The 14,746-nt window shown below is 40.6% G+C and overlaps 2 protein-coding genes across 2 annotated transcripts in view; one reads left to right on the top strand and one right to left on the bottom strand.

Annotated features, from left to right (window-relative positions):
* Positions 1-813: 813 nt before the first annotated feature.
* gfi1b (growth factor independent 1B transcription repressor) lies at positions 814-4,491 on the bottom strand. Its single transcript, XM_083930282.1, has 7 exons — positions 4,433-4,491; positions 3,814-3,914; positions 3,296-3,472; positions 2,971-3,200; positions 2,705-2,842; positions 1,679-1,844; positions 814-1,256 (listed from the first exon to the last, which is right to left on the bottom strand). The coding sequence occupies exons 2-7, from the start codon at positions 3,905-3,907 to the stop codon at positions 1,078-1,080; spliced, it is 984 nt and encodes a 327-aa protein (XP_083786408.1). The 5' UTR covers positions 3,908-3,914; positions 4,433-4,491; the 3' UTR covers positions 814-1,077.
* Positions 4,492-7,937: 3,446 nt separating this feature from the next.
* The window catches only part of tsc1b (TSC complex subunit 1b), a 35,810-nt gene continuing 29,001 nt past the window's right edge, over positions 7,938-14,746 (top strand). The window contains exons 1-2 of the mRNA XM_083930242.1: positions 7,938-7,986; positions 14,466-14,680. Coding sequence (XP_083786368.1) covers positions 14,572-14,680 — 109 coding nt within the window. The 5' untranslated portion in view covers positions 7,938-7,986; positions 14,466-14,571. The remainder of the gene's footprint in view (positions 7,987-14,465; positions 14,681-14,746) is intronic.

A 14,746-nucleotide genomic window follows, 5' to 3' on the forward strand; every position in this document is an offset into this window, starting at 1 on the left:
TACACAATAACACAAACAGACAAACTGACTGATGCAGCGGTAGAACAGTAACTCCTGTGTCCTGTGGAGGAAAAAGAGTCTGAGGCTTTGAAGAAAGCATAGTTAACGGCTTTAATTCCCTGTTGGAAAGGGCTGTCTGACAGCAAGCTAACAATTTTCAGAGTGATACTGCAAAGGAATGAGACTCCATAGCCCTTGTATGTGGTTATTATAACACATCAGTTAACCAATCAGATCACTTGATTTGAGCTACCAGTTTTAAAATGGATAACTATCCCTTGTCAGTAGAGTTAAGGAATCACGTACTAAATTTGGTTTCTTAATTTACAGTTAATGTCACCAGTTATCTTAAGTGCATATAATACTGGTACAGCTAACAGTTTGAGTTTCATGACAGTCCTGTTTTAATGTGTGTAATTGTATTAGGGTGATCCTGGCCCCCCCGGCCACCCCTTGGTGACGCCACTGCCTGTAAGAGATTTTCACCTGAGGCCACAAATCCACATCCTGCTCTGACGGGACAGTGACTGAGAAAAACACACAGAAAGATGTGAACTGGGAGTAAAAGAGTGTTTACAGTGCTCGTCGTATCTTCCTAGACAAACAGTGCACGTGTATTTTGCCTTGAAGGTACAAAGGATTTTATAATATTTTTCCACCCTGCACATCTTTATTCTAAAAGAGCAACCACATTTTCCAGCTTTTCACCCTTTATTTCAAAGCATGTATCAACTCACACACAAACTCCAGTCAATAATATATACAGGACGTTACTCAAGCATACTAAATAAATTATAAGAAGCCAAAAACAATGTTCTTGTTGCTTTTGTTATAAGCTCAAAGCACATGTTGAATCTAAATGACATCAGCATCTCCCATTCATCCACATGTAAACGGATCTTTGAAGATCATTTCCAATATATTAACGAATACATTTTCATCAACTAATCAATTTCTTCAATACACTGTACAGGTAACATTTCTCTGAAGTTAAATCCCCTTTAATCAGATTTCAGTATCATAATTAACAGAAATGTATTGTACACATTTTCAGAAGCTCTGGTGCTTGTTGCCTCTTCACTTCATGCCGTGCTGGCTCTCGTGGTGTCTGCGGAGATCCACCTTACGTTGGAAGCCCTTGGCACAAATGTCACATCCAAACGGTTTGAATCCCGTGTGTTTCCTGCTGTGGGTGATCAGGTTGGAGCTTTGGCTGAATGCTTTACCACACACTTGGCATTTGTGGGGCTTTTCACCTACAATATAAAACAAAAATAAAACTGTGAGAAATCATTTCCAAATGATTTTTCTCCGTTTCGCTTCCACTGCTCCTGGAAAATCATGAATTGCGCCTCGTGTTTTTCCCAAGAAGACGAGATTTGCATGAAGAACTATGGGTGAAGAGTCGTGCCATTGTTCAGATTTGTGAAACATTTATTTGCAACAAAATGGTGACAGCACAGAGTTCCTTTTACAGAGCTCTGCACGAACCAGGAAAACCAGATATGCAAATCCACAGGACATTTGGTTAAGTTCCTTTTCTGATTTATCAGTAGTTATATTACTCCTGGAAACAATTCCTGCATGCTGCACCTGGAAAGCAGATGATTACAGCAAGAGGAGCCATGAGCCTTTTATTAGCCACCCGCTGTAAAACAATCTACATACTGTGACTTACCGGTGTGAATGTACGTGTGTTTCTTCATATCTGACTTCTGGTGGAACCTCTTGCCACAGTACTGGCAGGGGTAAGGCCTTGTGTCCGAGTGGATGAGCAGGTGCGTGGAGAGAGTGGAGGAGCGCTTGAAGGATTTGCCGCACATCTTGCACTCAAAGCTTTTTTCCTGATCAAAAAAAAGTACAAAAAGTGTTACGCAATCATCAATAAATGAGCCGGATGTGGCTGTGGAAACAGAAGTATAATGGGCTATAATGGGCTCTACAAATATATAGTATAATGAAAAAAAACCAAGATGATGTCATAACAATGTCATCAGGTTAATCTCAGCTGGGACATGGACAGGACAAACTTTTAACATGGACCCTGTGTGGAGGCGCTTGGATCGAAAGATGTGAGAGTAATGGAAACACTTGCATCATGGGAAGTGTAGGAACTTTTATACTGATGTGTACTGGCAGTGTTGTGCAGGTTTACACCATACAAGAGCTAGCTTAAAGTTCACTTCATGCAGACTCAAATGAACTCATTTACGTTCATTTATTTATCTCACCGTCATTTTGAATTTGTTGCTGATGATGTTTTAACATCAGGCACATCTTGACATTGTCATCTTGAATACATTTTTTTTTTTTTGTTGGAATAGGTACTGATTTGTTGGTAAAACTCCTTCAAGTATTCATATGCACTGGCTTCCACAGTATCGGAATAGCTGCGTCTGAACTGCCGGTAACATTAGCAACGCCAGTGATGTGTCGAAGTCTGTTCCCCCATTGAATTAAAGTCAAAAAGTGTAGCAACCCCTTCTGTGAAAATTTGGTTAAACACATCATGCCAGGTTCAACAGTGACCAGGCTTAGGTTCATGAGCTGCAAAACGGAGAGGGTCAGTTCACCGTTTAAAACATGAGCATGGTCATTGAACAGCACATGATCAGGGCATGCACAACACTGTATACTGGAGTAGCCCATTAAATTCAATTATTATTGATGTTGTGCAGTGTTTTGGAGTCACTATTACGCCTACCTGAGAGTGGACATTCATGTGTTGCTCCAGACTGACGGCGTGGCCGAAGGTTTTCCTGCAGATGCTGCAGCCGAACGGCCTCGTTCCGCTGTGTGACCTCCTGACGTGAACCTCCAGTCCGTGGGGCGTTGAGAACACCTAAAAAGAGTTCATTAATGGAGGAGGCTGACAAGTTCAACTGAACATCTCGTTGATAACAAATACTGTGCATTTTATGTTTTCCATTTGCCTTGATTAAGTGACTTGATGAGACATGTGGTGCGTACCTTTTCACAGGTGATACAGTGGTAGGTGTTGGAGGTGGGAGAGTAGTGCGTGCTGCAGTCCAGAGGCTGCTGAGGCTGCGGGCTGTGGGTGATGTGGCTGCCGTACAGATTGCTGGCATGCTGCAGCACTGTGGGGCTGAAACTCATCTGACGGAGCTTGTAGGCGGAAGGTACCGGCTCCCAGGCGTACGACGGCTTGAAGTAGGGAGGGAATCCAGCCATGTGAGGCTCTGAGGGTGCATACAAACAGCAAAGAACATCACCTGTCTGATTGAAGGTTTAGAGGAAGGAGAAAAACATGGAGATAAATGCAAAGGGAGCTCACCATTCAGGTAGTATGGCTGTGTGGGGGCCACAGGGGGTCTGGTTGGCTCTGGGTGAGCAGGCAAGGGGCACTCAAGCTCTGCCTCATCCTTTTCAAAGGAGCAGTCCACAGGGGAAGACTGCCCCTCCGACCGAGGCCTGTCTTCAGAGTCGGTGCTCTGAACCTCTAGTGGGTCTTCTGCAAATCCACAGCAAATAAAGGTGTGATTGATTAAAGCAAAAGACACGGCTCTGTGGGATTAAGGGCATATTCTATAACAACACAACTCTGCAGTTCATCTTGGAGGACATTTTGTTTAACTAACAAACATCTGTCCAGTGCATAATGTAAAATGTTGAACTGGAGAATGATCGATTCATTAATAGCATATATGTGATTAATGCATAGGCCTTTTATTTTTTTTTATCTCTCTTAAAATCGAAACGTATGCGAACGTTTCAAACGCAGCAGCTGCTTTACAATAACGACGCACGGCTTCTCAAACCTCCCGATAATGTCATGTATTCTCTGAGTCTTACCTGTACACACGGGGGCCTCCGGCTCGTCTTCGTACGACCGGTGAACATTATAGGACGTGCACCTTTTGTTTTTCACCAGAAATGAACGGGGCATGATGATCCTACACCAACAACAAAAACAAAACAAATACAGGGAGTGTTTATAACACAACATCATGTTTAAAACGTATTTCGAAATAAAGCGTGGATGTCAGTAAAATATTGATCAAGTTATATTTCGTGGGAATAAAACTACACGCGTTTAAAAGACCATCCGCCTGCTGTCTGATAAGATATAGTCCATAGCCTATTAAAACAAATTCACTTAGACCTACTCTTATTTAGTTAAAGCTACATCTTTTCCATCCTTTTTTAATTGCAGGTGGACTCTGGTGGTTATAATTGAATTTATTATAATCCATGTATTAAAGTCGCGTTAATCGAGTAGGCCAATAGAAATGATTAGTAAACTACTTCGTTATAGTGAACAGACGCACGGACACACAGTTTAATTGGCGCGTCTGAGGTATTTTCACAGTTTGAATTATTTTATTATTTGACTGAGAAAAGTTTTCCAAGTCGTCCAAAGTTTCTCTCCGGCTGGGTTTAGAAGTTCTTTTTAGCGTCACACGTTACTCACCGTTAACCGAGCGGGTTCCCGTCGAAACGAAACGTGCCCTAATAATCAAGTAAATGTCCTTGTTCTTCGGCTGTGAAGCGGCTCAGCGGAGGAAAAACGCGTCCCAAATCCTTTCCCGAGAGGCAGAAAAGCACAGCAGTGTAGAGCCATCACACTTGTTGCGCTCTCTTTTTCTCCCCTCCCTGATTTTCAATCAGATAATTTCGCATGGGGAATCTGACTGTGGTTGCAGCCAATGAAAAGGCCCACGCGCAGGTGGAAATTTGCGTAAAAAAACACGGGGCCTTCGCCGCCCCTGGAACACTCCCGCATCACCCCGAGCGCACTGTGCGGGGCAAATGTTAGGGGTTCACACCGACATGGAAGTTAAAGCATACATTATCGAAGCAGGTGGTGCTTTAATGAAAGGATCATTTATGCAAGTTTGTCTTTATTTTATTTTTTTAGAACGTTTAATTAAAAGCAAACATACAGGGTATCAATTTATATCTATCTATATATATTTTTTTTTTTTATTATCAAAATGACAAGTAAGAATTTCCAACTCAAAATCCCACCAAATATGTCCACTTGACAATGTTTGATTTACAGGATTTACCTGGTGTAATGCTGTGTGTAAGAGTGTGATGTGTGCAGGATTTAAACGACCGAAAGATCATATGAGAGTGTAGCACCTCCAAAGATACACACACCAAACCAGTCCTACAGAACAACACTGTTGACTCTGTCTTTATTTAGTAAAGCATATCGATATTCACACGGACAGATTTTAGTGTCAGGGTAGCAGCCTCACAGCGACAACATAGGTGGCAATTAGGCCGTTAGATGTTCTTTAGGGCAAACAGTCGTTTCCAAATACTGGCAGCTTGTCAACTCGCGTTTAAGAGCATGGAGTGGAAGAGCCAGTCACAATTTGTGGAGGAGAGGATTTGTTTTAGGAGAGGAGAAGTGCAAGTGCGACATCCTGTGGACAAAGTGTGTATCTTAAATATTGACACTTGAATCTGTGTAGGGGATTTGTCCTGGACGTTAATAAAACAGTTAAATATTGTAAATGGATCATATTTTTTTTTCGAATGTGTTTATATTTTTCGCAAACTAGAGCAAATTAAAGAGCACATCACTATTGCAACACATGCAGCAAAGCAAACTTTTATGGAAATGCATCAAATTCTTTCGTTTCAAATAATTGTATTCATGAATCCATCAAAGATCAGAATCAGCTCTGTAGCTACTCCCCCACAGTATAATTATATTCAATATATAAAAATAATTTATATTATATATAAATATAACACACAGTAATTAAAAAATATATGACAAAATATTAGATTTCAAAAGCAGCTGTAACAAGTAGCTTATTTTACATACAATTGTTATTATTATTATTATCATCATCATCAGCAGCATCATTATTATTATTACTATTATTATCATCATTATCATATTAGGCCTATTATTATTATAATAAAATGTGTTTATTTGTATGGGGACAAGTATGCAGCATAAACCAATGCTTTATCATTAAATATCCCCTGTAAACATGTGCTAAGACATATACAAATAGTCTACCTGGAACAATTATGTGTGTGTGATTTTTTTCCCCACACAAAAAGTGTTTAATATTAAACAGTAGTAGTCTTTTTTCCACATTAAAATCCTTAAAGAGCATATTTCCACGTCATTAAATACTCCAGAATCTACGAATATGCAAATATTTGTCATCTCTAAAGTTCTCCTGCTAGACACAAGATGTCTGCTACTTCACTGTAAAGTCCACTCTCGGTGTGCATGTACTGGTGGCTTCAGGTTTCTACATCACACTTGTATACGTTGTATTTTGGACCAGGATCCAAATTAGTTGTTCAGTTTAGTTAATTCATGCTTATAGGCCCTGCTCCCCCAAATCATATTTTCAAGAAGCTCAGAGAAACTTTACATTTGCAGCAGATAAACGTGAAAATATATTTTTCTGTCAAACTCAGCACATCCATCATTCTGCACAGTGTGGGTCGAACATCCAACTGCAGGAACAAGAAGAAAAACACATATTTGAGTGGAGGGGGACTACTCAAATAATTGTGTTAATATGGACCAATAAAGGTGAGAAACGACAGTGTTTATACTGTAAACACACCCACAAACACAGCACAGGAGCAGCCCACCCCACTGGCCAAAGCATGTTTAAATTGAGTTGATATTGTCTGAAGCTGGCTACCCTGCCTGTGCCTGTTTGTTTACTCTTTTTCACTGTTTCTTGATTCTACACTATGTGTCCTTATAATAACTATTTTCAGTGGTGCTGCTGAAAGGAGCTAAATGCTAACCTACCCTGTTGTTAATTAGGGTTAGGAATGATTCATTAGATTGATATATGCTCAACGTACAAGAGAGAAAAGTCCAAAGCTCAGGTCAAACATGCACCCCGCTCTGTAGACACATTGGCATTTTAACATTTTGGCATCGCATTTGAAGACGATCCCATATTCTATTTGTAACATTCACTCTACTGCACATGTCATTGTGCAGCCCTACATATCCTATTATCATTCATTCAAGTTTATGTAGGCTATTCAGGGATTTTGTCACTGACGATGATGCAACATCATATGAAGTTGCATCAGAATGTAAAATAAACATGTTACCATGCAACAATACTGAGAGTATGGAAGCCCATTTCTGACAGACAAAGACACAAACAGGTAAGGTGTGAGGAATGGAAATAGATATATAATAACGTAGCCTAAGTCTAAAATTAGATAGTAGGCTAAGTCACAATTTTTTGACGTTTCATGCAAAGTCATAATTATTAAATGTTTAGTCAAATTTTGACATGAAACACAATATATGTTCTACTTTTGACATCACAATTGCGTCACGGTCACGGGAAAGGCTGGTTGTAAAACATTGTGGATTATTACATCATAGCTCTGAATTCTGACTTAAAAAAATAGAAATAACATTTTTGACTTAGTTGAATTATTTTGCCATTAAAGTTGAAATATTTTGACATTAAAATTGAAATTTTTTGACATTAAAATTTAAATATTTTGACGCAAATTTTGCTTTGGTCCCAATGTTTTGCCCAATACATACATACAAACATAGGCCTCCATACACTTGGCCTTTGCTCACTTCCCACCCGTTATTTGTTTGCTCGGACGGTAAAGGGCTTCCATACCTATCTCTCGTTTAAAAAAAATCTAATTTGCGCGTGCGCTCTTCACATGTGGGTCACGCGAAACCGCATTACACACATTTCATCCTTCCACCAATGGGGAGATGAGAAAAACAACCTTAGCTTTGCAACAGAGCAAACAATATGCCGGGGTGCAGATGAAAACGCTACTTCTGAGTTATTATATGTAATTCAACACGTTCATTTTTGCTGTTGTTTGGGTGAATGAGTTGTGAAAGTTTGCGGTAGGGACTTGCGGGGTGCTAACTTGCGGGATTAGTTTGTATGCAGCCCGAGAGCGGAGGCTGACTGCGGTGGGATGGGCTGTGAGGTGTTCAAGATGGCGGCGCCCTGTGGAGTGCAGCTACTCTAACAGGTAAACAGCTCCGATTATTTGTGCCTTGTGTGTTTTTCTTACAGCGAACCTCAACGCATATGACCTGTCTGAGTGCACACGGGGTGCTCGTCTTGCGTCTCCGCCGGTTGAACACGGCTGACAGGCGAGATGAATCCCCGACCGAGTGGGTCGCTGCTCCCAGCTAACGTTAGCTCTCGGCGTTGGGACTGACTTGTTTTCGGAAAAGACCCGGTGATGGATTTAGAAGACATTGACGCTTTGAACATTCAATTGTGATTATATCTGCGTTTCCTCCGGCGTTTGAAGGGGTTATCGCTTTGCCAAAGAAAAGATGGCTGCATATTTATTGAATCGGATAAAGTAAACCCAACCCTGCCCATTGTTCTCTGCGAGTTGTTTACGACAGGCAGCAGCCAGTGGTCAGTCCACATACAGCAGCAACGGCAGCAGCCTCAGACCTCAGCCTGTCCGGGTCTGTCCTGCTCTCTACAACGCATCACCGTTCTGGCCTCTCTGTTTTCTGTTCTGCTTCTTTGATGCACCAGTATGCATCACTGTTAGATATCTCTCGCAGCTCTCTGCATCACACTCGTGTGCATTTTCCTCCAGGCTGCAGTCCCACTGGAACACACCAGGTCTTTCATCTATTATCTTGTCAATCATTCATATCTTGTTGGTAGCTGTGTTCATTCATTCGTCGCCAGGCTCTCCTGCCACCACGGACTCAGAACGGTTAACTATGTTCACGGCTTGACCTCCTCCACCCCTCTTGTCACATTACACTGGACTTGCCGTCAAGCTTGTGTGTTTGTTATGAAAACGCCGTACGTCCGTAGCAGGGCTGTAACCAGGATTTCAGAAGCCATGAGGTCACGGGTTCAATTCCCCCAGGTGCACTGTAATGTTAGATTTTGAATGTAAAGAGGATCGTTTTGTAGTCTTTTTAAACCCCAGACCGCTTTGATAGTAATGTTGTAATGTATCTGCAGCTAGTGGACTCTTCCACTCTGAAAGAAAGACACATGCGTATGTGGGCGTGTTATTTATACTGTGACAGTTGACACCTGAAATTACATTTTAAAACGCAGTGCGTGCGGTAACGCAATAAATTGAATCCTAACCCCTGCGTCTTAATGTGTATCATCCGATTCTTTCATAAATAGCCTTTATACATTGACTAGAAACTACCCAATAATCTCTCTGAAATGTTCTCATAATTACTTTTTGTCATATTTTATTCATTTAGCTCTATTTTCTGTACATTTCGTTTACTGGGGCCGGTTTCAAAGTGTTGTTATTTCTAGCAGGATTACAAGTGGGGAGACACTGGAACCTTTGTGTGGTTTTTATTGGTGGCGTGAAAGTAGCAACATTGAACTAATGCTGAGTCTAGGAATAGTGGAATACACCTACAATTACCACTGTGTTGTTATGTATGTATTTATTTTGAATTCAGAAGTAAACTCCCCCCTGGTTGCTTAAAGAAGGAAGTCAATTCCCTGAGAACGTGTCAGGGATGTGACCCCACTGTCCTCAAGGTCCCCATGGACCTGCTAATGCAAACATTAGTGCAATTCTAGTTTTTTTAATTGTGCTTTCAAGAACAATACTTTATTTTAATACTGCAGTTTGATGAATAAAAACATGTTTTTCTGCATAACCCATATTTAATTTACCAAGATATGGGAAGTGTCTCAGTTCATCAACGTCTAATGCTCAAATCCATTACCAAAAATGATATTTGTCTAAAATAAGATGGCCATGTCCTGATCTAAACTAAAGGTCAGTTGGTAAAGCAGCTTCAGCCGGCTGTTGGGATGAGTTGGTGCAGTTTACCACAAGCTCCCAGAGCCAAGCGTCTTCATACTGGTGCCTGCTTTGTTTTTTAGAACTGAGAAATTGGGATGATACACACCCACCCACCAACTGTTAATAGTTTGTTTCTAGAGTTTTTGGGATTTCTTTATTTTATTAAATTCTTCTATTTTGTTCTTCGTCATGTCGGCCCAATAAGTTAAATATCAACACATTTTATATGTAAATATCTGCGGACACCATCCTCTGTTTATCGTGATATAAAATATTTTGCATATTGACGGCCATATATACCGCAGGTTACCACCGGTCATGCAGCTGTTAGATAAGAATGAATGGATAGTTCTATTTCATCTTGTGCCAATTACATTACCACTCCCACATGGATTGACTCAGACACATCAATCAACAATAAACCAAACATTCCATGAAGTAAACCCAGCTGCAAATAACAGCACAATCTATTGACCTCATATGAATACCTTACATATAGGTTAATGTCCCATTTATAATGAGACATCTAACAACCCAAATATATATACACACAGCCTCATACTTTACAAATGAAAACAAACATAGGCCTAAGCCAAACAAAACACCTACATATGCATTGGTTTATGTCAGTTAGAGCATCGGATATCTGATTCAGTTCATAAATAAATCTGTCTGGAGTCCATATTTGCCAGTTTATTAGTTACACCTAGCCAGAACTGTTGCAGTCTTTTTTCACATCTGCCTTGTTAAGTTCGGTTAACCAAACCCTGGAACATTTACCTCCTTGGTGCGGTTTGTCTGGGCAGGAATGCAGTAATCACACTCGGGTGTGGATGAAAACAACCGGACCGAGACCGTCGTGAGGAGGTTATGTTTTATCTTGGAGTTTGAGCCAAACAACTGCAGTCAAATCAATCTCTGTTGATTCAACTGTACTGGTCATTTCCGAGGTTACAGTTTGTGCTGAATAGAATAAAAAAGTGGCCTCCTTTAAGTAATATTGCTTAGTTCCTCCTATTATGCATATATAATATGATATATAATCATATTTGAGTTATTTTGCGTATTACATTTAGATCATTTATTCTATGAAAAAGTTAAATAATGTCTTTAGCAAAAAGCAGAGCTGTCCCTGGTTCCAGCTTCAAAGATGTAAGGATTTATTACTTTGAATATCATATGATCTGATTATCTTTGGGTTTTGGACTGCTGGTTGGACTGACTAAGACACCTGAAGGCATCACATTAGACTCTGCAAACTTGTGATGGGCATTTTGCTCTACTGCCTGACATTTCTTTAGACTGGGGAGTTTATTCATAAGTCATCATAGTAATTAACAGATTAATCTGTAGTGAAAATAATTGTAAGTTGGTGCCCTTTGCTGTGTTAAGTCCAATAAACCCCTTCAGTATTGCCATTGCCTTTCATCTCCTGCAGCAAGGAGATAAAAAGGAAATCTGCTGTTTGCTAACTGAACCGGGCAGTTGAGTTGTCAAAAATCATCCCTTCAAATGGGCCAAACAGGCTGTTTGTGTCTTTTATGAAACTGCTTTAAAGTATTCACCCTGGAGAAAAGGAGACTGTTGGTAATAGCTTGCACACAGCCAAATGTTATTCCCAGCGTATAGATAGAAGTGCAGCTCGGGCTGCATAAAGCTTCTTTGTGTCCTCCTGAGCGTTCCCAAGCTGCCCGGGATCACACTGAGGGTGCTTCGTGTTTGTGCCACTGACCTGTCCCTGCGAGACGCTCGCTCGGAGGGTGAAAAACAGCCACAACTGAATCCTCTTTCCACACCCTGACTCCCTACCCCATGACTGAGCAGTTAATTGATAACAGGGAGACATTTTGCGCTGTGACCTCCTCTGTAAATCAAAAATCAGGGGCATTTTAATTTGTTATGAATGAGATAGACTCAAGGGCATTTATATTGTCATGTTTCTCCCCTGAGGGCGGTGTTTTTATCTGACATATGACTTTAGTGGAAATAAGATACGTAGAATCGTCATTAGAATAAAATACTTGAATTATTGATTCATTTCTTCTCGTCTCACCCTCCACATTAGCTCAGTGTTGTCTTGGTTTTGCATGCATGAGATTCTAAAATCTGCGCTAATGGAATCGTATCTAGCATTCATTCTCTACTAGCCGGTTGAGTGTTTGGATCTAAGTGTTGAAAGGAGATCTCAAGAGCTGGAGTGATGTCTGGTAATGTTTTAATAAGCTGCTGGGTGCAGGTCCCAGATGATAATGACCTGCCTATCAGGATTATTACTGCCTGTTTTTCCGATTGAGATTTGCCAACCTTTCCTGAATGACTGACTCAGTGTCAAGCCTAAATATATCATAGACAACAAAAATAGACTTGTGACCTGAAACGGTAAACGCATTAGGCCCCTTTCACACTTGCATTTTACACACGTTCACACCTGGAAGCTGCCCAGCACATCCACAGGCTCATCTGTTGGCCACCGAGCAGCTCCACCGGAGCAGGCGGGGGTTTAGGGCTCTGCTCATGGGCAACGATGGTAATGGAGAAGAGGCAGACCCTGCTCTTATTTGACAAAGTATCACATCATAAAGCTATAATGTTGTCAATTCATGAAAAACGGTCCAGTTAGTGATACTGTACCAAAACTTTCACCTTTGTCTGTTTTTAAAATAAAAATTCAGAACAGGAGACAAGACACTATATAAATGCTTTTACATGATTATTATACAGAATTTAGTAACACTGACATTTGCTAGTCTTTATAGCATAACCATTGTGTTCATATGTGTATTATGTACAGCCAGAATCATATTTGATACCGGCTTTAGAGGAGAAAGTTCACACATTGCCGATATTGCAGCCGAGACGGGGGAATTTTTGAGCTGGAATAGATTAGACTAGATCAGGGGTGCCCAATCGTGCTCCTGGAGAGCCACTGCCCTGCATGTTTTAGGTTTGTCCCTGCTCAAACCCACCTGAGTCTAATGATGTGCTCGTTTGCAAGCAGCTGAAGCTTGTCACAGGTTTGATAATCATTGGTCAGTCGTGTTGGAGCAGGGAGAAACCTAAAACATGCAGGACAGGGGCCCTCCAGGAGCAGGATTACAATGTATTTTATTGTCAATCAATTCTAGAAATAAACACTAAAAAAATAAAGAATACAGTAACTAAAATAATATAAATAGTAGAAGGAAACTTCCCCCAGGTTGCTGAAACTGGGAGTAGTAATTCTCTGAAAACCTACCAGGGAGGGGGTCCCACTGTCCTCAAGGTCCTTTCGAGAACAATATTTATTTCAATACCTCAGTTTGACCAAAGCCACATTTACCAAAGTATGGGAAGTGTCTCAGTTCATCAACATTTAACGTCCAAACCCAAAAGCAAAAATAATATTTGTCTAAACTAGAGTGTGGGCTTGACCTACTCTATATGTAAAGTGTCTTGAGATAACTTTTGTTATGATTTGGCACTATAAATAAATGTAATTCCATTAAAATAAGATGGTTACCTCCTGATCAAAACCAATGGTCAGTTGGTAAAGCAGCTCCAGCCTGCTGTTGGGATGAGTTAATGCAGTTTACCACAGGCTCCCAGAGCCTCAGTGTCTTCATACTGGTGCTTGCTTGATTTTTAGCACTGTGAAATTCGGACGATACACACCCACCCACCGACTGTTAATAGTTTGTTTTTCTAGTGTTTGTGGGATAAACTCTTCTTTTCTGATCTTCCAGATCAACCTTTTTGTCCCATTGTCATGCCAAAAAAATACCAACAGATTTTAATATCCAAGGAGTCCTTCCTGTGTTTACTGTGACGTAAAGTACTTTGCATATTAACCGACTTTGCTGCAGGTTTCCAACAGTTATGCAACTATAAATTAAGAATTAGTTAATCGAACACTCTTTTGCGTCTAGCCATTTACATTACCAATCCCTCATAATAATAAACAAACCAAACATCCCACAGACTGACTTTATATATAAAAATAATCACAGATACAGAATACAGATATGGTGACTTGAGCTGGAATGAAAATAAACCCTTTCTATGTGGATTGTGCACCGATATGACTCTGCAAAGGTACTGAGAAGGCTGCTGTCTTAAACAAATAACTTACTTTAAGAATATTTAGACCTAACAGTATCATATACAATGTATAACATTCAATTCTAGAAATGAAAACTGAGAAAATGAAGAATAAGATAATTAGCTAAATAGTTCTGTATGTTCAGTTCAGTAGTAATATTCTGACCATTTAAATAAAGAGTAATAATGAAAAAAACTATATGCCAACATTTCTAAATCACCCAAGCATTGTTTTCTACAATATCTGTTCTGTTCAAAAGGTTGTGTCAATAACGAGTGATATAGAGTAGAATATAAACTACTGAAAAATAGGGACATACTGTCAGTGATACCACTCAAAGTTCTCTAATTGGATGACCTCATGGGAGCTGAAGCCAAGTCCCCCTAAAAGAATGACACATCAAGTCCATTATATGTCCAAAAAATCTAATTCATCTCAACATTTAGAGCCGCTATTATTTATGTCTGAGTAAATTTGATGAATGACTTCATTAAGTACAACATTTCCATTCTGCTTCCCAGTACTGAGTTGGTATTGTCATGTGACCACTAATCTTAGATCAGAGCTCTGACTAACTCTGGGAAATGTTTATGAATTGGTCGTGGTGTAGAGGTGCCTGGAGACTGTATTGGTGGGTGGCCCCAGGAGTCCTCCAGGCAGCCAGGGACGGACACCGTAAGAGAGACGCTGCCTCCCCCTCCAGCGCTGCCACCACCATGGCCAGGGAGCAGCCCAACGTGGGGGACCTCCTCCCGCTCCTTGAGACCTCCGACCTCCACCAGCTAGAAGAGATCAGAGGCCTCATCAATGAGCAGCTCAGCACTGGTAAGGCAGCATAGCTACTTTAATTTGTACCATCTTCTTCCAACATGGCTCTGCTGTTGGTGGAAT

The sequence above is a fragment of the Echiichthys vipera genome, assembly GCF_963691815.1.
Source record: "Echiichthys vipera genome assembly, chromosome: 16".
Classification (NCBI taxonomy): Eukaryota; Metazoa; Chordata; class Actinopteri; order Perciformes; family Trachinidae; genus Echiichthys; species Echiichthys vipera.